The sequence below is a fragment of the Cyclopterus lumpus genome, chromosome 2 (assembly GCF_009769545.1).
Source record: "Cyclopterus lumpus isolate fCycLum1 chromosome 2, fCycLum1.pri, whole genome shotgun sequence".
NCBI lineage: Eukaryota > Metazoa > Chordata > Actinopteri > Perciformes > Cyclopteridae > Cyclopterus > Cyclopterus lumpus.
In genome coordinates, this window is record NC_046967.1 from 1,524,518 (window position 1) to 1,546,780 (window position 22,263).

The window sequence follows — 22,263 nt, forward strand, 5'->3', positions numbered from 1 at the left end:
ACACACACACACACACACACACACACAACGTGCTGACTGCAGCATGTTTGTCTCGGCCCCACGCTCGTCGTCTTCATCAATTCTGGAGGCCCCCAGACGCTCTCCAGTCCCCATGCATCACCCCCCCTCCCCCCACCCCCCCTCGTCCCCATGCATCACGCCGGCCCATACACCCCCTCCACTGGCCCATACCCCCCCCCCCCCCCCCCCCCCCCCACTGGCCCCACCTCGCTGCCGGAGGGGAGCCGCAGATTTGTCAAAAGAAAGAAAAAAGGCTCCTCACATGACAATAAGAGCCCGGCCGATATTTCATGAAAATGAAGTGTTCTGGCACAGTTTACAGTTGGGGGGGGGGGGGGGGAGTGGGTGTGTGTGAGTGTCTGTGTGTGTGTGTGGGGGGGGGGGGGGGGGGGGGGGGGGGGGAGTGGAGTGTGTGTGTGTGGGGGGGGGGGGGGGGGGGAATCACAGAGACTTTTTCTGTCTCCTAGACGTCTTTTTACAGGATGTCACTGGAGGCCAAAAGCAACCTCGCTTCTCCACATGTTCTCAAATAAAGGTTCTCAAGTAAATGTTCTCAAGTAAATGTTCTCAAATAAATGTTCTCAAGTAAATGTTCTCAAGTAAATGTTCTCAAATAAATGTTCTCAAGTAAATGTTCTCAAATAAATGTTCTCAAATAAATGTTCTCAAGTAAATGTTCTCAAATAAATGTTCTCAAGTAAATGTTCTCAAGTAAATGTTCTCAAATAAATGTTCTCAAGTAAATGTTCTCAAATAAATGTTCTCAAGTAAATGTTCTCAAGTAAATGTTCTCAAGTAAATGTTCTCAAGTAAATGTTCTCAAATAAATGTTCTCAATTAAATGTTCTCAAGTAAATGTTCTCAAGTAAATGTTCTCAAATAAATGTTCTCAAGTAAATGTTCTCAAGTAAATGTTCTCAAATAAATGTTCTCAAGTAAATGTTCTCAAGTAAATGTTCTCAAGTAAATGTTCTCAAGTAAATGTTCTCAAGTAAATGTTCTCAATAAAATGTTCTCAAGTAAATGTTCTCAAATAATAAATGTTCTCAAGTAAATGTTCTCAAGTAAATGTTCTCAAATAAATGTTCTCAAATAAATGTTCTCAAGTAAATGTTCTCAAATAATAAATGTTCTCAAGTAAATGTTCTCAAGTAAATGTTCTCAAATAAATGTTCTCAAATAAATGTTCTCAAATAATAAATGTTCTCAAGTAAATGTTCTCAAGTAAATGTTCTCAAATAAATGTTCTCAAATAAATGTTCTCAAGTAAATGTTCTCAAATAATAAATGTTCTCAAGTAAATATTCTCAAGTAAATGTTCTCAAATAAATGTTCTCAAGTAAATGTTCTCAAGTAAATGTTCTCAAATAAATGTTCTCAAATAATAAATGTTCTCAAGTAAATGTTCTCAAGTAAATGTTCTCAAATAAATGTTCTCAAATAAATGTTCTCAAATAAAGGTTCTCAAGTAAATGTTCTCAAGTAAATGTTCTCAAATAAATGTTCTCAAGTAAATGTTCTCAAGTAAATGTTCTCAAGTAAATGTTCTCAAATAAATGTTCTCAAGTAAATGTTCTCAAATAAATGTTCTCAAGTAAATGTTCTCAAGTAAATGTTCTCAAGTAAATGTTCTCAAATAAATGTTCTCAAGTAAATGTTCTCAAGTAAATGTTCTCAAGTAAATGTTCTCAAATAAATGTTCTCAAGTAAATGTTCTCAAGTAAATGTTCTCAAGTAAATGTTCTCAAATAAATGTTCTCAAGTAAATGTTCTCAAGTAAATGTTCTCAAGTAAATGTTCTCAAATAAATGTTCTCAATAAAATGTTCTCAAGTAAATGTTCTCAAATAATAAATGTTCTCAAGTAAATGTTCTCAAGTAAATGTTCTCAAATAAATGTTCTCAAATAAATGTTCTCAAGTAAATGTTCTCAAATAATAAATGTTCTCAAGTAAATGTTCTCAAGTAAATGTTCTCAAATAAATGTTCTCAAATAAATGTTCTCAAATAAATGTTCTCAAGTAAATGTTCTCAAGTAAATGTTCTCAAATAAATGTTCTCAAATAATAAATGTTCTCAAGTAAATGTTCTCAAGTAAATGTTCTCAAATAAATGTTCTCAAATAAATGTTCTCAAGTAAATGTTCTCAAATAATAAATGTTCTCAAGTAAATATTCTCAAGTAAATGTTCTCAAATAAATGTTCTCAAGTAAATGTTCTCAAGTAAATGTTCTCAAATAAATGTTCTCAAATAATAAATGTTCTCAAGTAAATGTTCTCAAGTAAATGTTCTCAAATAAATGTTCTCAAATAAATGTTCTCAAATAAAGGTTCTCAAGTAAATGTTCTCAAATAAATGTTCTCAAATAATAAATGTTCTCAAGTAAATGTTCTCAAGTAAATGTTCTCAAATAAATGTTCTCAAATAAATGTTCTCAAGTAAATGTTCTCAAATAATAAATGTTCTCAAGTAAATATTCTCAAGTAAATGTTCTCAAATAAATGTTCTCAAATAAATGTTCTCAAATAAATGTTCTCAAGTAAATGTTCTCAAATAATAAATGTTCTCAAGTAAATGTTCTCAAATAAATGTTCTCAAATAAATGTTCTCAAGTAAATGTTCTCAAGTAAATGTTCTCAAATAAATGTTCTCAAATAAATGTTCTCAAGTAAATGTTCTCAAGTAAATGTTCTCAAATAAATGTTCTCAAATAAATGTTCTCAAATAAATGTTCTCAAGTAAATGTTCTCAAATAAATGTTCTCAAGTAAATGTTCTCAAGTAAATGTTCTCAAGTAAATGTTTTCAAATAATAAATGTTCTCAAGTAAATGTTCTCAAGTAAATGTTCTCAAGTAAATCTTCTCAAATAAATGTTCTCAAATAAATGTTCTCAAATAAATGTTCTCAAGTAAATGTTCTCAAATAATAAATGTTCTCAAGTAAATGTTCTCAAATAAATGTTCTCAAATAAATGTTCTCAAGTAAATGTTCTCAAGTAAATGTTCTCAAATAAATGTTCTCAAATAAATGTTCTCAAGTAAATGTTCTCAAGTAAATGTTCTCAAATAAATGTTCTCAAGTAAATGTTCTCAAGTAAATGTTCTCAAATAAATGTTCTCAAGTAAATGTTCTCAAGTAAATGTTCTCAAATAAATGTTCTCAAGTAAATGTTCTCAAAAAATAAATGTTCTCAAATAAATGTTCTCAAGTAAATGTTCTCAAATAAATGTTCTCAAGTAAATGTTTTCAAATAATAAATGTTCTCAAATAAATATTCTCAAGTAAATGTTCTCAAGTAAATGTTCTCAAGTAAATCTTCTCAAATAAATGTTCTCAAATAAATGTTCTCAAATAAATGTTCTCAAGTAAATGTTCTCAAATAATAAATGTTCTCAAGTAAATGTTCTCAAATAAATGTTCTCAAATAAATGTTCTCAAGTAAATGTTCTCAAGTAAATGTTCTCAAATAAATGTTCTCAAGTAAATGTTCTCAAATAATAAATGTTCTCAAATAAATGTTCTCAAGTAAATGTTCTCAAATAATAAATGTTCTCAAATAAATGTTCTCAAGTAAATGTTCTCAAATAAAAGTCTCGTTATCTAAAACATTTAAACAATATAAAACGCTCCTCTCCAGAAAAGTCCTCGTGTCCCCCTAACTTTAGAACCATTTCCAGTTACAAAATGTTCCGCTGTTACAAGAAAAGAATGTCCTTCATCAGATCAAATCAAAAGGGTCCTCTCTCGTCCTACCGGTGAACAGGGAGACAGCGTCCTCAGTCCCTCGGCTTCCGTCTTGACCTTTGACCTCTTGGTGACCCCGGGGTCGACGGTGCCGCTGACTGCCGAGTCTCCGCCGTGACTCTGAGGAGAGGAAGAGTCCCTGATGAAGATCAGGTCTTCTTTGTGCTCCATTGATTGTGTTGTCTTCTTGTGCACGCGTATGTGTGCGTGTGATTGTATATATATATTTTAAATATTAATATTTTAATTTACTTAATTATTTTACTTTTTAATTAATTACTTTTCATTTTTATAAACGAAAATAATGTTATTTTCGTTTTAAACCACTTATTCATTCAGATTTACAGACTTCAGTCATGTTTATTTTAACCATAAAAACATCTATAAAGAATATTTAAATAATAATAAAAAAGCAAAGAATAAAACTTTTAAAATGAATTATAATCAGATAAATCAATAAAAAATAAATTAATAAATCCCAATAAAAGTGAGTGTGTTTACTTTGGACTGCAGGTCTCCGTTGTGGATCAAGGAGGGCGGGCCGAGGCCGGAGAAAGTGGGCGGAGCCTGGATGAGGGGCGGGGCGTGGCCGAAGGCGCTGAGGCCACGCTGCTGGGAGAGAAGCTGCTGGTAGGCCATCGGGTTGATGGGGTGAGGGAAGGGGAAGGAAGGGCTGCAAGGAGACGAGGAGGAAGCACACAGCATCAGGCCTATGTGTCCTTCACACAAGGGCGTGCAAGGGAAGGAGAGAAGGAAAGGAGAGAAGGAAAGGAGAGAGTAGGTCGGGAGGAGAGGAAGAAGCTAGGGAGGGATATGAGGACGTAGGTAGGAAAATAAGCTACTAGGAAAGGAAAGGTATGGAAAAGAGGAATAGGAAAGTAAATATAGTAAGGAAAATAAGTATTCGGGGAAGTAAATTAAGAGGTAGGGGACAAAAGGAGGAGGTACAAAAGGATATGAGTGAATGGAGAGAAGGAAAGGAGAAAGTAGGAGGTATGGAAGACAGGAAGAGGAAAGGAAATAAGGATGTAGGGAATACAATAAGGAAATAAGGGAAGGAATAGATTCTAAAGAGGAGGTAAAAGGGGAAAAGGAAGGAGAAACAGAGCTTAGAGGAGGTAGAGAAGGAGTGAAGTGTTAGGAAGCAACACAAGGAGGTAAAGGACACAGGGAGGAATGGGTGAAGGCCGGACCCGACGCTCACCTGAGCCCGCCCACCGACAGGTGTCCGTAGGAGCTGCTGGCGGCCGAGCCGGAGCGCGAGCTGTTGATGTAGGCGACCAGCGAGCTCGGAGACGTGCGGATCATCGTCTGCAGGTCGATGCTGGCGTCCGACAGCGGAGACACGGACAGGGCGCGCTTCCTGCTCAGCCGGGGGGCCAGGCGGGGGCCCGAGAACCGGCACCCTGGGGACACAAAGGTGAGGGGGGCACAGGTGAGGGGGGCACATGTGAGGAGGGCACAGGTGAGGAGGGCACAGGTGAGGGGGGCACAGGTGAGGAGGGGCACAGGTGAGGAGGGGCACATGTGAGGAGGGCACAGGTGAGGAGGGCACAGGTGAGGAGGGGCGCAGGTGAGAGGGGCACAGGTGAGGGGGGCACAGGTGAGGAGGGGCGCAGGTGAGGGGGGCACAGGTGAGGAGGGCACATGTGAGGGGGGCACATGTGAGGAGGGGCACATGTGAGGAGGGCACAGGTGAGGAGGGGCACAGGTGAGGGGGGGCACAGGTGAGGAGGGGCACAGGTGAGGGGGGGCACAGGTGAGGGGGGGCACAGGTGAGGAGGGAACATGTGAGGAGGGGCAAAGGTGAGGAGGGCACAGGTGAGAGGGGCACAGGTGAGGAGGGGCACAGGTGAGGGGGGCACATGTGAGGAGGGCACAGGTGAGGGGGGCACAGGTGAGGAGGGGCACAGGTGAGGAGGGGCACATGTGAGGAGGGCACAGGTGAGGAGGGCACAGGTGAGGAGGGGCGCAGGTGAGAGGGGCACAGGTGAGGGGGGCACAGGTGAGGAGGGGCGCAGGTGAGGGGGGCACAGGTGAGGAGGGCACATGTGAGGGGGGCACATGTGAGGAGGGGCACATGTGAGGAGGGCACAGGTGAGGAGGGGCACAGGTGAGGAGGGGCACAGGTGAGGGGGGGCACAGGTGAGGGGGGGCACAGGTGAGGAGGGAACATGTGAGGAGGGGCAAAGGTGAGGAGGGCACATGTGAGGGGGGCACATGTGAGGGGGGCACAGGTGAGGGGGGCACATGTGAGGGGGGCACATGTGAGGGGGGCACAGGTGAGGGGGGCACATGTGAGGAGGGCACAGGTGAGGGGGGCACATGTGAGGGGGGCACAGGTGAGGAGGGGCACAGGTGAGGAGGGCACATGTGAGGAGGGCACAGGTGAGGAGGGGCACAGGTGAGGGGGGGCACAGGTGAGGAGGGGCACAGGTGAGGAGGGGCACATGTGAGGAGGGGCACAGGTGAGGGGGGGCACAGGTGAGGAGGGCACATGTGAGGAGGGGCAAAGGTGAGGAGGGCACAGGTGAGGAGGGCACATGTGAGGAGGGCACAGGTGAGGAGGGGCACAGGTGAGGGGGGGCACAGGTGAGGAGGGGCACAGGTGAGGAGGGCACATGTGAGGGGGGCACATGTGAGGAGGGGCACAGGTGAGGGGGGGCACAGGTGAGGAGGGCACATGTGAGGAGGGGCAAAGGTGAGGAGGGCACAGGTGAGGGGGGCACAGGTGAGGAGGGGCGCAGGTGAGGGGGGGCACAGGTGAGGAGGGGCACAGGTGAGGGGGGCACAGGTGAGGGGGGCACAGGTGAGGAGGGGCGCAGGTGAGGGGGGGCACAGGTGAGGAGGGGCAAAGGTGAGGGGGGCACAGGTGAGGGGGGCACAGGTGAGGAGGGGCGCAGGTGAGGGGGGGCACAGGTGAGGGGGGGCACATGTGAGGAGGGGCACAGGTGATATAATAATAATAATGATAATACAAAATATTATTAGATTTATATGTATAGCACATTTCAAGTGCTGTTCATTTAAAAATCCTAAAAAATAGAAACTTTTACAAATAAAATAAATAAACCAGCAGGAACAAAGCGTGTCTTTTAAAGAATTTCTACAGATGGAAAAATAACTGGAGGATATATTCCATTTAAAATGTAATAAATATAAAAAAATAAACGCATGTGGGACATCATGTGTAGTTATAAAAGCAGAGGCTGCCTCTATAAAGGCCTTTCTGTCCATATTGCAATAAAATCAAGAATTATTGATGCAAAAACATACATTAAAAATATAAAAAAATAAATCCTTCAACCCTCTCGGGTCTCCGGTCCACATCCGTGCACGTGTGGCGACCTCCATCAAGTCCGATAAGCATCCGTCTGGCTTTGTGCGTGTTTAATGAGGACAATTTACACACGATTGATTTCCACCTGAAACGTATGCAGAGCGATCGAGAACGTAGATCCAGCTTCCTGTTTGTCAACAAACTGCTGCTTCTGCTTCTTAATTAACTATAATTAAGGATTGTTTGTGCGTGTGCCGAATACGACACGACCGATAATAATAAATCTGTGTCGGCGCTGCTCGTTAAATCAATGTTTGAACGAGAAAGTGAAACGTTTAATGAATTAATTTGAGATGCAAAGACGTTATAAAGGAGGAAGAGCGAAATAAACCTGGTAAATAAAGTTTATTAGAAGAGCAGAAAGAGCACAAAACACAAAATGAAGTGGATCAATAAGCCACATTAATATTATTATTAAAAGTCTCTGCAGGTGGAGAGGATCAGGCCGTACTCTGTTACTTCTTCTCTGGGGACGTGTGTTTATTAATGCGCCACTTCCTCTGATGAATGGACCAATGGAGAGGCTCCGCCCCTCCCCCTTTGTGATTTATATGAACGCGTCTGTGTGTGTGTGTGTGTATGCGTCTGTGTGTGTGTGTGTGTGTGTGTATGCGTCTGTGTGTGTGTGTGTGTGCGTCTGTGTGTGTTTGTCTGTGGTCCGTCTGTAACTGGACTGTTTGAAACCAGAAGGTTGCAGGTTCTAACGATGCCACGGCTGCTGGGAAACATTTTGTGGAGAGAAGGTGGAGGAGAAGAAGGAGGAGGAGGAGAAGAGGAAAAAGAAGAAGAAGAACTCTGACCTTCAGACCCTGGTGAAGCTGCTCTGACCTTCAGACCCTGGTGAAGCTGCTCTGACCTTCAGACCCTGGTGAAGCTGCTCTGACCTTCAGACCCTGGTGAAGCTGCTCTGACCTTCAGACCCTGGTGAAGCTGCTCTGACCTTCAGACCCTGGTGAAGCTACTCTGACCTTCAGACCCTGGTGAAGCTGCTCTGACCTTCAGACCCTGAAGCCTTCCTTCCTCTCAGCCGGCTGGCAGGTTGAGTGCTGTGAATAACTTAAAGACATTCCTGGAGAGAAGCTGGCTTCGGCAGCTTTACGGAGACGGTTAGTTGGCTCGCCGCCAGCTCTGAGCTTGTGGATCTGGTCTCACACGGGACCACATGTGACATCGGACCAGGTCTGGAGGCTTTAAAGAGCTGCTTGAGAGAGACGGATGTTGGAGAAGAAGAGAGGAGAAGAAAAGAGAGAGAAGGAGAAGAAGTAGTCCGTCCTCCAGAGAGATGGATGTTGGACCAGACGAGCTACAAGAGGCCCCAAGGGGTTCTTTCCTCACCGTCGATGGGGGAGATGTAGTCCTGCAGGTGGCCCCCGGCCCCCTGCAGGACCAGCTCGCCGTAGGGGCTCCGGTGGCTCGCCATCAGCTGGTAATACTCGGCCGGGCTCGCCCCGGGAGGAGGAGGAGGGAGGCCGAAGAGGCCGCGCTCTTTGAGATGCTCGTGGGCCACTGAGGAAGGAGGGAAGAGGGTCGGTGAGCGAGGGAAGGAAGCAGGGAAGGAGTCGACAGCTGAAGGGAGAGGGGTGAGGAGAGACGTGAATGAGAACTATTGTGGCCTTCACACAGAAACTGTAAAGGAACAAAAACATAAATGATCTCCAGTACGACAAACAGACCAGTTTCTGAAGGCCAGCAGCTTCCCTTTGATCACATGGACCTGGGTGGGGTTGGCTCACCTGGAACAGGAAGCCATTTGCATTCCCTCCACATCTCTTACTTAGCTCTCAAGCCGTTGCCACATTACGGCCGACAGACGGCAAAAGGAGATTTATACGCCGTCTGTTATTGTGATTCAGCGCCTGTCATCACTGCTGGTGGAGTTTAAGGATTTCTTTCATCCAACTTTATCAAACGGTGTCCCCGTGTTCAGCGTTCACTCCCCCTTCATGGACACAATAAACTGTGTTTCACAGCCGAATTGTGATTTAAAAATCAATTCAATCAAATAATACAAAAATTAGAAATGTTGAGTGGTGACAAGAAAAATTCATAAACTAAGTTCATTCTTAAATTATTACAGAAAAGTGCAAAAATCCTCTAATTCAGCTTGTGGCCGCTGTGATTAAAGCAACCTTTGACTGATAAATATGTATCTTGTCCACTCACGGTCGGCTGGGCTGAGTCCTCTGGCCGCGGAGATCATGGACAGGGTGGGGCTGCCGTGCACGGAGCGCAGGTAGTGCTCCATGTGGGGGTGCACGTACGGGTGAGGCGGGCTGAAGGGGGAGTCGCCCGTTGCCACGGCGGCGGGCGAGAGGCGGATCAGGGAGATGTCGGAGATCACGGGGCTGCCGGCCAAACCTGCAGGGCTGAAACAGAGAGGAGGGAAAGAAACGGGGGTGTAGCGTCAGCTGGTGGTTGGACAACTTCTTCATGGGCGGGATGTGAGACCTGGACCCTGATAAGACCCGCAGGACCCCACAGCGTTGGTTCTGCCTCTTTCTGAGTCGCTGAGTCCTTGTTTTGCCTCTTCTCGTTGCTGTTTGTTTTTGGTCGTTTTGTCTCTTTGTATCTCTTTGTTGTTGTTTTGTGTCTCTTTGTATCTATTTATTGGTGATTTGTATCTCGTTGTGGTCGTTTTGTAGTTGTTTTCATCTCTTTGTAGTAGTTTGAAGTTTCTTTGTGGTTATTTTGTGTCTCTTTGTGTCTCGTTGTAGTTGTTTTGTGTCTCTTTGTAGTCTTTCGCATCTCTTTGGAGTAGTTTGCAGTATTTTGGTGGTCGTTTTGTCTTTTTTGGTCTCTTTTGTGCTCTCTTTATGGTAATTGTTTGTCTCTTTGTAGTTGTTTTGTGCGTCTTTGTAGTTGTTTCTTTGTGGTCATTTCGAGTCTTCCCTGTGGGTACGTGTCTGTTTGGTAGACAGGTGAGAAGCTGAGAGTTATATTCTGTATCAGAACCGTTATTAATTATTGGTAATATTTTTGATTAAACACTTTTTATTATAATTTTCCATCTCCGGATATTTCTTCGGGTTTTTGAACATAACATGGGCAAAAACAAAGATGGCGACGGACAAAAACAAAGATTTTTAATCTGAAATTCAGTTTTAAAAGTATGTATTAAGTCATTTAGTCCAGTCAGGAAGCTCCACAACCCCAATAAAACTTCATGGATTCTTTAAGAACATCTTAGAACTGCTGTTGGTGAAGATTTAAAACAAAGAAAAGCTGAAAAATCGTCACGTTGGAGAAACTTAAAAATGTTGCACAAGAAGAGATAAATCTCTGAAAAAGATGAATGCTTCAGTAAAAGTTCTTTGTGTGCAGGTCGTTCCTCTGCATGCATCTGAAGCTGTGTGTGTGTGTGTGTGTGTGTGTGTGTGTGATGAATTACAGTGTGACAGTGAGTGTCACACTGATTTAGATAAATCACGCCGTCCAGCGAGCTGCTGAATAAACTCTGTCTGTATGTTTATGAGTCTGCTGCGTGAAGCGGCCTCAAACCCCCGTATGTATGACCTACATACAAACAAACACATCTCAGTGCTGCACTTCACTTCCTCCTTTAAGTCACTTCCTCCTTCAAGTCGTTTCCTTCAAGTCGTTTCCTCCTTCAAGTCACTTCCTCCTCTCGTGGTTTAATGCAAGTTATTTGAGTTTAATTCATAAATATGGTGAAATACTTAGTTATGTTTAATAAAGATGATGAAATACTTAGTACCTCCTGTTGGTCTCTGGTGTGTTTGCTTCTTTCTCCTCGTTCTTGAGGAACAAACAGAATACGAGAGAGAGAAACTACGTCTGCTTTAATTCCATTGACTTCCACCAAAAGGTGTTTCAAGTGAAGCTGCGGCTCAGAAGATGTTTTTAAAGATGCAGGCTGGGAAACTTTCAGATGTCACATGTTGCAGCCCCCCGCCCCCCCTCTCTTCCCATGAGCCTCTCTGTCATTGGACGGGAGGAAGAAGAGAACAAGGGGGCAGCTTCTTCTTCTCTATGACAGGCTTGACAAAACAAGCAGCGCGCTCATTACGAGATATGCAAACAATGATGAAGGGGCCGGCTGCGGGGTGTCATGTTAGACACTCACGGAGGGGCCTCTGACACGCCGCCGCGAGCCGCCGCGAGCCGCTAACAAAGTGCCACGCCGGGCGACAAATGACACCGCACTTAATTTGCTGCGCAGTGTTCCTGTAATTAGGTGAATTTGGCACCGGCGAGGGGGGAGCGACAGCTAGATCAAGGTCTTGATGAATTAGGGGTCCACTGTCAAGATCAAATCACATTAATCAAGGGGGCCGGGTGCGCGGACAGCCCCACCCCCCCTCCAGCCGCCATGATGAATAGCTCTGCTTCCTCCGGGGCGAAGTATGCATCACCATCAAATCTGTGAATCTAAATGTAAGTCGACTATTTGGAGAATTCTATTGACTTTCTCCTCTCGTGATAAAGAAACTTTAAAAGTCCTGCAGGAGCCGCCAGGTTCTGGATGTTTCGGACCCGAGAACTCAGCCGGCGGCCTAAGGACCTCGGCCTCAGAGAGGAGGCGCGGGGCCGTGTGTTGAATACGACCCGGAGGAGAATAGATGGCTGTGTTCCCGCGGCGGACTCCACCACCAGCGCTGCAGCCCCCGCTCCGCGACCTCTACACTCGGGGAGTTTAATTACGGCGCTGGCTCGGGGGCAGAGCGGCCTGCACCACACAGATTAGCTCCACAACAAGCCATTAATGAATATAAAGAGGTGGCGTCGGGTGTGTGATGTCATCGTGATGGATCCGGCCCTGCCGATCGCCGCTAATGGAGCCAGCTGGCAGAGATTTATGTGTCTTTATTATCCGGCATGAAGGGAACCGGTACATTACCAACACTTTGCTTTCATGATTTTCACATTCGGGGGAAAAAGTTTTGCAGAATAAGATTTCATCGGTTCATCAAATGCGTTTTTTTGCAGCTTGAATCTGTGTTTTTGAACCTTTTGGGCTCAGGATCCTTTGAAAGTCGCTCACTCAGACTTCTTCTGTCTCTCTGGCTCGAACATTTTTGCAGACCTTTCCTGAGGGAATTACCCACAATTCCTAGCGATGCGACGTCAAACACGAGGTTACCGGTGGAAGAGAGTGTGTTCAGCCTGTTGGTGAGATTTACACCGAGACATTAAAGGATTAAAGATGGAGCATGAAAACTTTGCATTTAGTTATTCTCTGTTTTGACAAAAAACATTACGCCTCACTCGTGAGGGAAGAAGCCCGGAAGAGTAAGAAAATATGAAAATAAAATACCTAAATAGGTGATTTAAAAAAGAGAATTATTTCTTTAATTGTATTTAATTTAATTTCTTAATTTTTCTCAATTTTCTTTATTTTTTCCTCGTCATTTTAAATGTCAAATGTCTTCCAGCTCTAATCTGTAGAAGGAAGGTTTTTATTTATTTGAGCTACAGTCAAATAAATATTATTATTATTATTATTGTTGTTGTGGTGGGTCCCTCAGGGTCCAGGACTCGTCTCCTCTGCAGACCTCGTCTCTGCTTTGGATCAGAAACCAAACTTCAGACCCCTCAAAGCTTCAGAGGGGTTTGAGGAGCCAAACATCATAATCAAACTGGATCAGAGACCAGAACCAGCATCCATTATTCACGCAGGAAGTCAGCGCGTCCTCGTCTGCTTTTGATATTGAACTTGGCGAGCGCTCCGCTCTCATCAGCGTGAAGCCAACCCTCCAGAGCCGAGCAGGAAGTGGAGGGAAGTGAGTGTGGCGTGCAGGAGGAGAGGCCGCTTACCCGTGCATGGCGTGCAGCGCGTGGGGCTCGTAGAGGTAGCGTCCCTCGTGGTGCCGCATGTCGATGGGGATGGGCGTGTGGAAGGTGGGGAAGAGGTGGTGGGGGGCTGCAGGAAACCATAGAAGAAGAAGAAGAAGACACATTTCAAAACATGAGCACGATCACACCAGAGAAGTGGACTAAATAAGTCCTCAAAGGGGTCTAAGAAGGCCCACATGTGCAAAGACCTGATGGGTCAGGGTGGAGGGAAGATGCAGCCCGGGGCCCTCTGCCTCTGTTTCCCATCATGCAACATCCCGGCATCTTAAAGCCCAAACCACGAAGGTGGAGAAGCCGGGCTGTACTTCCTGTTTCAGCTGTGATGGAATGAATGAGTTATTAATCTGTTCTTATTCATAAATGATCCACTCTCTTGATGCAGAACCTGCTTTTCATATCAAAGAAACACGTTAAACTAAAAAGCTGCTTCAACGTGTCTCAATAAGTATTAATAAGTGTCAATAAATATCAACAAGTGTCAACAAGTGTCAATAAACATCAATAAGTCTCAATACGTGTCAATAAGTCTCAATAAGTGTCAATAGGCCTCTATAGGTATCAATAAGTAGATGAATAAACACGTGTAGCTCGTGAACAGAAATCATGCTGCGTATGAATCACGAGTTGAACAGCTTTCATAAGCGAGTTTGTTTTTAAAGAGTTGAGTCATCTTGTTTTTATTTTCCATTAAAGCTCCAGACTAATTATCTACTGCGATAACAGAAACCACAGAAGAAGTCTTTATTTCAGCTCCGTATGGTTCTGGTTAAGGATTCTCAGCACTCTCCTCCTCTTCACCTCCTCCCTCTCTCTCCTCCTCTCATTCTCTCTCTCCCTCCCTCTCTCTCTCTCCGTGCACTCCTTCACGTCCTGTTAATTGTAACCTGGTGTGTCTCGTCTCTGGGAGGAAGACGAGGAGGCTGAGAGGAGGAAGGTGAGCCAGCTGATCTCTGGATGGCATTAACATTCCTCTGGTGTCGCACGCCGCTGTCTGGTGACCCGGGGCTTTGGGGCCACGGATCATTATCTGGCCCGGGTCCCAGCGCTGGTAGGAGGGGTGGGGGGGTTGTTGAGGGTCCCGGGGGCCCTGGACCTGAGTGAGTCAGCAGTCCGGGTCCATCCCTCTCACTCTGCAGCCTGACAGGATGACGGACAGCCGGCAGGAAGAGCCCTCTGACTCCTGACGCTCTGCACAGCGGCAGCCAGGCCTGACGGGTCGCCTCCTGAGCCACGCCCCCTGAGTCCTAAGCCACACCCCCTGAATCATAAACCGCACCTCCTGAGTCCTAAGCCACACCTCCTGAGTCCTAAGCCACACCCCCTGATGCCTGAGCCACGCCTCCTGAGTCCTAAGCCACACCCCCTGAGGCCTGAGCCACACCTCCTGAGGCCCTGCCTCCTCTTATAAAAACTACTATCGCTTCTTTCTGAGTATTTTGTGAGGAAAAAAAAGAGAATTAATTTGTATTATTCTTGTAAACATGAGCTCTACTTTCTCCGCTCATCAATGATCTCATTGATTACCCTGTTCTATATCTATGTATCTCTCTATGCATTAATATGTCTGTTTATCTCTTTTTATATGTATATCTCTATTTATCTCTATGTATTAATATCTGTCTGTTCATCTTTTTATATGTATATCTCTATTTTATCTCCATCTCAAAATCTATCTCTATTTATTACTCTCTCTGTCCTTCCTTCCTTCCTTCGCTTCCTAAAGGGCCTAAAGGGCTCCATTCAGAGACCAGCTCCAGTTAAGCCCCTTCAACACAGTGGGGGGTTATGGGGGTCATGAGGAGGAGGAGGAGGAGACAAAGGGCTAAATGTGGGTCACTAGAACGTGACGAAGAGGAGAACCAGCCTTTCAATCCTTTGCTCCAGTAAAATACTGCAGTACAAGTACAAGTACAAGGAAAAGTACATTTCTCACATGTTGTCCATTTTCAGATGAACATTACAAATAAATTAAAATAAAGGAAACAACTCATCGATATCTGGAGAAACATAAGAGGCTCAAAAAGACGAGAGGCTCAGATTCCACTTCCTGTTTGGACCCGTTGGACCTGAAGGAGACCTTCCAGGTATCCGGTCCCCCAGGCCTCCTGAAGGCCTCCTCCTCCTCCAGGCCTCCTCCTCCTGCATGCTTCATCCAGATCGCCTCCTCCTGCATGCCTCCTCCTCCTGAATGCCTCCTCCTCCTGCGTGCCTCCTCCTCCTGAAGGCCTCCTCCTCCTGAAGGCCTCCTCCTCCTGCATGCTTCATCCAGGCCGCTTCCTCCTGCATGCCTCCTCCTCCTGCATGCTTCATTCAGGCCGCCTCCTCCTCCAGGCCTCCTCTTCCTGCATGCCTCCTCCTGCATGCCTCCTACTTCGGGCCTCCTCCACCTGCATGTTTCCTCCTCCTGCATGTTTCCTCATCCAGGCTTCCTCCTCCTGCATACCTCCTCCTCCTGCGGGCCTCCTCCTCCTCCAGGCCCTCCCGTCCCGGCCGGCTTATTCCATCACCCCGACAGCTCCATTGTTCTGCCGCCGCGTGAAGAACAAAAGGCGAGCGCTCACGAGAGTTCAAGAGACACATTTACCTGCTTCTCCGGGCCCCGGGTTCCCCCGACCCCCCCAGGGCCCTGCTCAGGCTCCAGCCCTCCATTAGTCTCTGCTCGATAACATTTGTTCTGGCGACTGCACTTCCTCATCGTCAGCCCCTGCTTCCTGTCGGCCGCTGCAGAAACCCTGTTTCTCTCTGACCTCCAGCTTCTCTTGGAGCAGCAGATCCTTCACGTGGTTCTACGTTCTCCATCCAGCCGGTTAAAGCCTGAACTCTTCTTTCTATGAATGTTTCTCCAGGTTGATCAGCTTCACACTATTTATGAAATATAAATACATTATCTGATAATAGTCAGAAAGTAAACTCATCCCCCGTTCTTTATTTTACGACCCCTCAGATTGATCTTGTGACCTCTTTTGGGACCGCGACCCCCTGGTTGGGAAGCGTTGCTCTCGTGGTCTCTCTCCATGCAGATCGGTTTTATCTCAATTAAAATACATCAATTTAATCAATTTATCCATCGGTGTGTCCTTCCTTCATCCTAAAGCTCCCCTGTGCCCCCTGTAGCCCCATTAGCCCTGGTGGTCCCATTAGCCCTGGTGGTCCCTGTAGCCCTTGTGGTCCCTGTAGCCCTTGTGGTCCCTGTAGCCCTGTGGCCCCTGTAGCCCTTGTGACCCCTGTAGCCCCGTAGCCCCATTAGCCCTGGTGGTCCCTGTAGCCCTTGTGGCCCCTGTAGCCCCGTGGTCCTTGTGGCCCTGTAGCCCCATTAGCCCTGTGGCCCCTGTAGCCCTGTGGCCCTTGTGACCCCTGTAGCCCCGTAGCCCCATTAGACCTGGTGGTCCCTGTAGCCCTTATGGCCCCCGTAGCCCCATTAGCCCTGTGGCCCCTGTAGCCCCATGCCCCGTGGCCCTGTAACCCCGTGGTCCTTATGTCCCCATAGCCCCATTAGCCATGTAGCCCCTGTAGCCCTTGTAGCCCTGTGGTCCTTGTGACCCTGTAGCCCTGTGGCCCCTGTAGCCCCATGGCCCTGTAGCCCCGTGGTCCTTGTGGCCCCATTAGCCCTGTAGCCCCGTGGCCCCTGTAGCCCCGTGGCCCTGTAGCCCCGTGGTCCTTGTGGCCCCATTAGCCCTGTAGCCCCATGGCCCTGTAGCCCCGTGGTCCTTATGTCCCCGTAGCCCCATTAGCCATGTAGCCCCTGTAGCCCTTGAAGCCCTGTGGCCCCTGTAGCCCTGTGGCCCCTGTAGCCCCATTAGCCCTGTAGCCCTGTGGCCCCTGTAGCCCCATGGCCCTGTAGCCCCGTGGTCCTTATGTCCCTGTAGCCCCATTAGCCATGTAGCCCCTGTAGCCCTTGTAGCCCTGTGGCCCCTGTAGCCCTGTAGCCCCATTAGCCCTGTAGCCCTGTGGCCCCTGTAGCCCCATGGCCCTGTAGCCCAGTGGCCCCTGTAGCCCTGTAGCCCCATTAGCCATGTAGCCCCTGTAGCCCTTGTAGCCCTGTGGCCCCTGTATCCCTGTGGCCCCTGTAGCCCTGTGGCCCCTGTAGCCCCATGGCCCTGTAGCCCCGTGGCCCCTGTAGCCCTGAGACAAACCCCACAAGGAGGAGTCACTCATTGGCCCCGTGCTAACAACCTCCATGCATTAGCCAGCGAGTCAGGCGGCGCCTTCTCCGCGGCATTGTTAGCACGCTGTTGGTGCATTTAGGTGCTTAACGCACTGCGAGGGGCCACGAGCGATGGCCCTGCGGAGCAATCAGCTGCTCCGCAGCCCGGTGATCGATGCCCGCTCGCTTAACAGTGCTGCTTAACACAGGTTTGTCCAGATTAAGTAATTACCTCAAAGCACAAGTTTATTATCTGGACTCGCGTGATAATGAAAACACAATGAATTAAAGCCTGTGGGCTGTCAGTGGGCTCCCCAGCTAACATCCATATTACCTCGCTAGGGGGGCTAGGGGGGCTAGGGGACCCGGCCGGCCCGCAGCGGAGGGGGAATTACTCCAACGGGCTGTAAAGGAAGCAGAGACCCAGTTCCACTAACTACACATTAGCTGTGGAAGCTGGTGATGTCTTAATGAGGCGGGAGAGGGAGCACAGGGGCCTCTTGACTGATGCTCCTCCTCCTCCTCCTCTTCGGGGTGATGAATGCATCGCAGGTGGAAGACATCTTTCTCCCGCTGGTCTCCGGTCTGGATCTCCAGGAATAGATGGAGGTCGTTCCTGCGGCCTCCGGGGTCGATAAACGCTCCGCTGCGCCCCTCGTACGATCCGCTGAAGCGCGACGTCTCTATTTTCTGACCCGGCTGACATGAGCATGATGGAGCGCCGGCCTCTGGAGGACTCCCCGGTCCTCCTCTGCTCGGATAAATGTTTTCTGGACCTCCAGAAGCTCTATTTCAAAGGGGGAGGAAGAATGAAGTCCCTCAGAAACAAGCCAGGAGTGGAGGAGTCGAGCTTCACTTTCTAAACACATTTTTCTGAATGAAACTGAAATAAACTGCTTCAGGTTTTATTTCCTGAACCTGCATCCTAGTGCTGAGAGCTTTCATTCCTCCCAGCATCAGTTCACACGTACGGAAGGTTTTATAAACTCCGAGGCGTCTTGAACTCACCACGTGAGTAAATCCGCAGCATTGTTTACTCTCAGAATGATGACTCAAAGAAAACGTTCCTCTGGAGGCCGCCGTGACCTTTGCCCTCCTGCCTCCTCACAAAACCCTCTTCACACACTTCAAACTGGCCTTTCACAATAGGAGGAGCATGTGGGAGGCGGCTGGAGAGAAACAATGGAGAGAAGGAGCTTGACTTTCTAATCCTGATGAGCTCCTTCTGTTGTTGTCCCTGAAAGCCTCTTTAAATCCTCCACATCTAGAGATGTGTGTTTTCACCGCCAGAACACCTCAAAGCAAGAGTTGCCGTGGAGGAGATGAGGAGATGAGGAGATGAGGAGCACAGCTCCCATCACTTTGAGCTGAAATTACAAGACGTGGATCTGGATTTGTTTTGACGTCCTTCACCAGCAGAATCTGAGATGACACGTTACAGAAACCGGCTGCCTGTAATCCAGGAGAGGACCATAAACACCAGCCGGGCTCAAAGACCTGTACACATACACACAAGTACAAAGCCTGGTTCAAAGAGCAGGCTGGAGGACCTGTGCACACACACACAAGTACGCAGCCATGCAAAGGTTCCCCATAGAGACCCAGAGTCTCAAATACCCCAGAAAGATCTCCAGAAGCCGGTCTGAGCTCTGGTCCTGTTGGTCTCCAGCGTCTTCAAAAAAACATCGCCTGCCAACAGCACATGTCTAGGGCTTATATTGTGAAAGGTAAGAAAGGAAGCAGTGCATCTGGGCTGTAATCCAACTGGAAGATATTTTAAAAAGACTAAAGAAACTCTTAACACCTGATTTAATCGTCATATCTGTAAAAGCTTCTCCACAAAGAAGAAGCCTCTTTGAATTTCAGTATTTCAGCTGCCGGCCACCGGGGGCAGCACTGAGCTCACGGAAACCAGACTTTTAAACCAGTTCAAATAGATTAATTTGAACTAGTTTAAAAGTCTGGATCACAGCTCAACACCTGACTCGATGTGGAGGACTTCTTCAGTAACAACACCCAATGTTTCTATTGATCTGGCTCCTCCACCTCTGACCCCCATTCAGCCCCTGGAAAAGGAACCACAAAGCAGCGTGTGATGATAAAGTGCTGAGAAGAAGAGGAGGAGGAGGAGGAGGAGGAGGAGGAGGAGGAGGCCACCTTTACACAATGACGCACCTCATGTCGTCAGAAGTTAAATGTTTTAGGACCTTTTTAAAATCCCCAAACTTGAAATATGAACTTTGTTGCACTTATTAAGAATTGATCCGCTCTGGTATGCAGATCTCTGCCCTGGTTTCAGCCGGCCTGGTTTGGTGCTAATTAGCAGCAGCAAGACGAAGCACATCGGGACCATGATTATATTATTACAGCACAGCTTCCTGCTTCCTGCTGTTTCAGCTATTTGTTTCTGTGCTAACCAACCGACCTCTTCACGGCCAGACGGAGAACCAGAACCACAGTTCACATATCTTTACGCCACGCAGTCAAAACCGCTTATAGGTTTATGAATATCATCTTTGCTAAAAACAAGTCAAATATATACAGAAGCACCATAACAGGAAAACCTGCCACAAACCTAACGTATTATTGTTTCTCATAATTATAAGAAGACCAAGAACTTCTGCAGGAAGAAGAGTCTGTTTGAGAGAAACAGAAACATCATGACTGCCGTCCCACCGCTGCATGCAGCTGGCAGCCTCGATGAGGAGAGCCGCCTCCCTCTGACAGCGGGGAGGCGGCTCGCCGGCGGGTTTCCACCATTTCCCGTACGAGGATCGAGTTTCCCCCGCAGTCAGAGATGTGTCATTCCACCCCCGGCCCCAACGGTTTACATGCTTCATCCTCCAGGAGCCGGAGCTGGAAACTGATTGAGTTTTGAACTTTACCTCCAGCCGTGGGAAAAGAAGAGGCAACCTTCTGGTAAAGAAACAGTACACCTCTGTAGAAGCTTCTCTCGTATGCCATCATCATACTGCCATCGGTTTCACCAGAAAACCAGGAAGTGGTTTGAATTATCAGGAGGCGTTTGTGGACTCCATAGATTTAATAATATACTTCTGCAAACATCCTGCTCGGTAAAATAAAGCTGAAACACAATAATAAATTAATACCAAAAGAATCCTAAAGGTTCAGAAGGTTCTGGAGCTATAAAGTAGCAGAAGATTCTGAGTGGGTTCATGATGTTGACTTATATAGATAGATGTGTCCTTACCCCTATGTGTTAATTTGCAATTAGCAAAAATCTTTTGTGGCAATGAATAATGATCTTTTTTCCAAACATTTGTTTAAAAGTCATCTTGAAGTCGTATTGATGACATTTGATCTTCAGGTTTGATCAGGATCAAGTTTCATCTCTTTGGAGATAACAGAATAAAACCTGGTGGCTTTTCATATTAAGTTAGATTAGATTAAGTTAGATTCAGTGATAACGTGTTACATTGTTACAATAATAGGTTGTTAGGTCACATTGTTACGTTGATATGTTGTTAGGTTACGTTGTTACAATGATAGGTTGTTATGTTGTTACATTGTTATGTTGATAGGTTGTTATGTTGTTACATTGATAGGTTGTTATGTTGTTATGTTGATAGGTTGTTATGTTGTTACATTGATAGGTTATGTTGTTACGTTGATAGGTTGTTATGTTGTTACATTGATAGGTTGTTATGTTGTTACATTGATAGGTTGTTATGTTGTTATGTTGATAGGTTGTTATGTTGTTACATTGATAGGTTGTTATGTTGTTACGTTGATAGGTTGTTATGTTGTTACATTGATAGGTTGTTATGTTGTTACATTATTATGTTGATAGGTTGTTATGTTGTTACATTGATAGGTTGTTATGTTGTTACATTGATAGGTTGTTATGTTGTTACATTGATAGGTTGTTATGTTGTTACGTTGATAGGTTGTTATGTTGTTACATTATTATGTTGATAGGTTGTTATGTTGTTACATTGATAGGTTGTTATGTTGTTACATTGATAGGTTGTTATGTTGTTACACTGATAGGTTGTTATGTTGTTACATTATTATGTTGATAGGTTGTTATGTTGTTACGTTGATAGGTTGTTATGTTGTTACACTGATAGGTTGTTATGTTGTTACATTATTATGTTGATAGGTTGTTATGTTGTTACATTGATAGGTTGTTATGTTGTTACATTGATAGGTTGTTATGTTGTTACGTTGATAGGTTGTTATGTTGTTACATTGATAGGTTGTTATGTTGTTACGTTGATATTGATAGGTTGTTATGTTGTTACGTTGATAGGTTGTTATGTTGTTACATTATTATGTTGATAGGTTGTTATGTTGTTACATTGATAGGTTGTTATGTTGTTACATTGATAGGTTGTTATGTTGTTACATTGATATTGATAGGTTGTTATGTTGTTACGTTGATAGGTTGTTATGTTGTTACATTATTATGTTGATAGGTTGTTATGTTGTTACAATGATAGGTTGTTATGTTGTTACATTATTATGTTGATAGGTTGTTATGTTGTTACACTGATAGGTTGTTATGTTGTTATGTTGATAGGTTGTTATGTTGTTACGTTGATAGGTTGTTATGTTGTTACGTTGATAGGTTGTTATGTTGTTACGTTGATAGGTTATGTTGTTACGTTGATAGGTTGTTATGTTGTTACATTGATAGGTTGTTATGTTGTTACGTTGATAGGTTATGTTGTTACATTGATAGGTTGTTATGTTGTTACGTTGATAGGTTGTTATGTTGTTACATTGATAGGTTGTTGCGCTAAGTTAAGTTGTTGTGTTAAGTTGTTGCGTTAAGTGGTTGCGTTATTAGTTAGTTATGTTGTTACCATAAATTGTTACATTGTTGCGTTACGTACGTTGTAACATTGTTACATTGTTGCGTTACGTTGTTGCATTGTAACATAGTTTATAGGTTGTGTTATTACACTTGTTACTTAATGTTAGGTAATCATTTCCGCTAAGGACGGTTGTTATTTATTAACGCTACATTTTTTGTGATGAAGAGCTGGCGATGGGAAAATGGTGAGGGAGATGACACCCCCACCCCCCTTTACTGGAGGTACAAAGCCTGGGCTGGTCGGTCAGGCGGAGAGGGAGGAGTGATGAAGTCCTGACCCTGTGTGGGTTCAGGCCTTCTGAGGGCTGGATGGGGCGTCGCCGCGCCAACAAAGGGCGGCTGAGAGTTTCAAATCTGAA

The 22,263-nt window shown here is 45.7% G+C and overlaps 1 protein-coding gene across 1 annotated transcript in view; it reads right to left on the reverse strand.

Moving 5' to 3' along the window:
* Positions 1 to 20,010, reverse strand: part of LOC117741607 (zinc finger protein GLI2-like) — a 30,897-nt gene extending 10,887 nt beyond the window's left edge. Inside the window, exons 1-7 of the mRNA XM_034548749.1 lie at positions 19,950 to 20,010; positions 12,882 to 12,987; positions 9,270 to 9,472; positions 8,442 to 8,612; positions 4,971 to 5,172; positions 4,268 to 4,439; positions 3,776 to 3,886 (exon numbers count right to left, since the gene is read on the reverse strand). Coding sequence (XP_034404640.1) covers positions 3,776 to 3,886; positions 4,268 to 4,439; positions 4,971 to 5,172; positions 8,442 to 8,612; positions 9,270 to 9,472; positions 12,882 to 12,940 — 918 coding nt within the window. The 5' untranslated portion in view covers positions 12,941 to 12,987; positions 19,950 to 20,010. The remainder of the gene's footprint in view (positions 1 to 3,775; positions 3,887 to 4,267; positions 4,440 to 4,970; positions 5,173 to 8,441; positions 8,613 to 9,269; positions 9,473 to 12,881; positions 12,988 to 19,949) is intronic.
* Between the last annotated feature and the right edge of the window lie 2,253 nt (positions 20,011 to 22,263).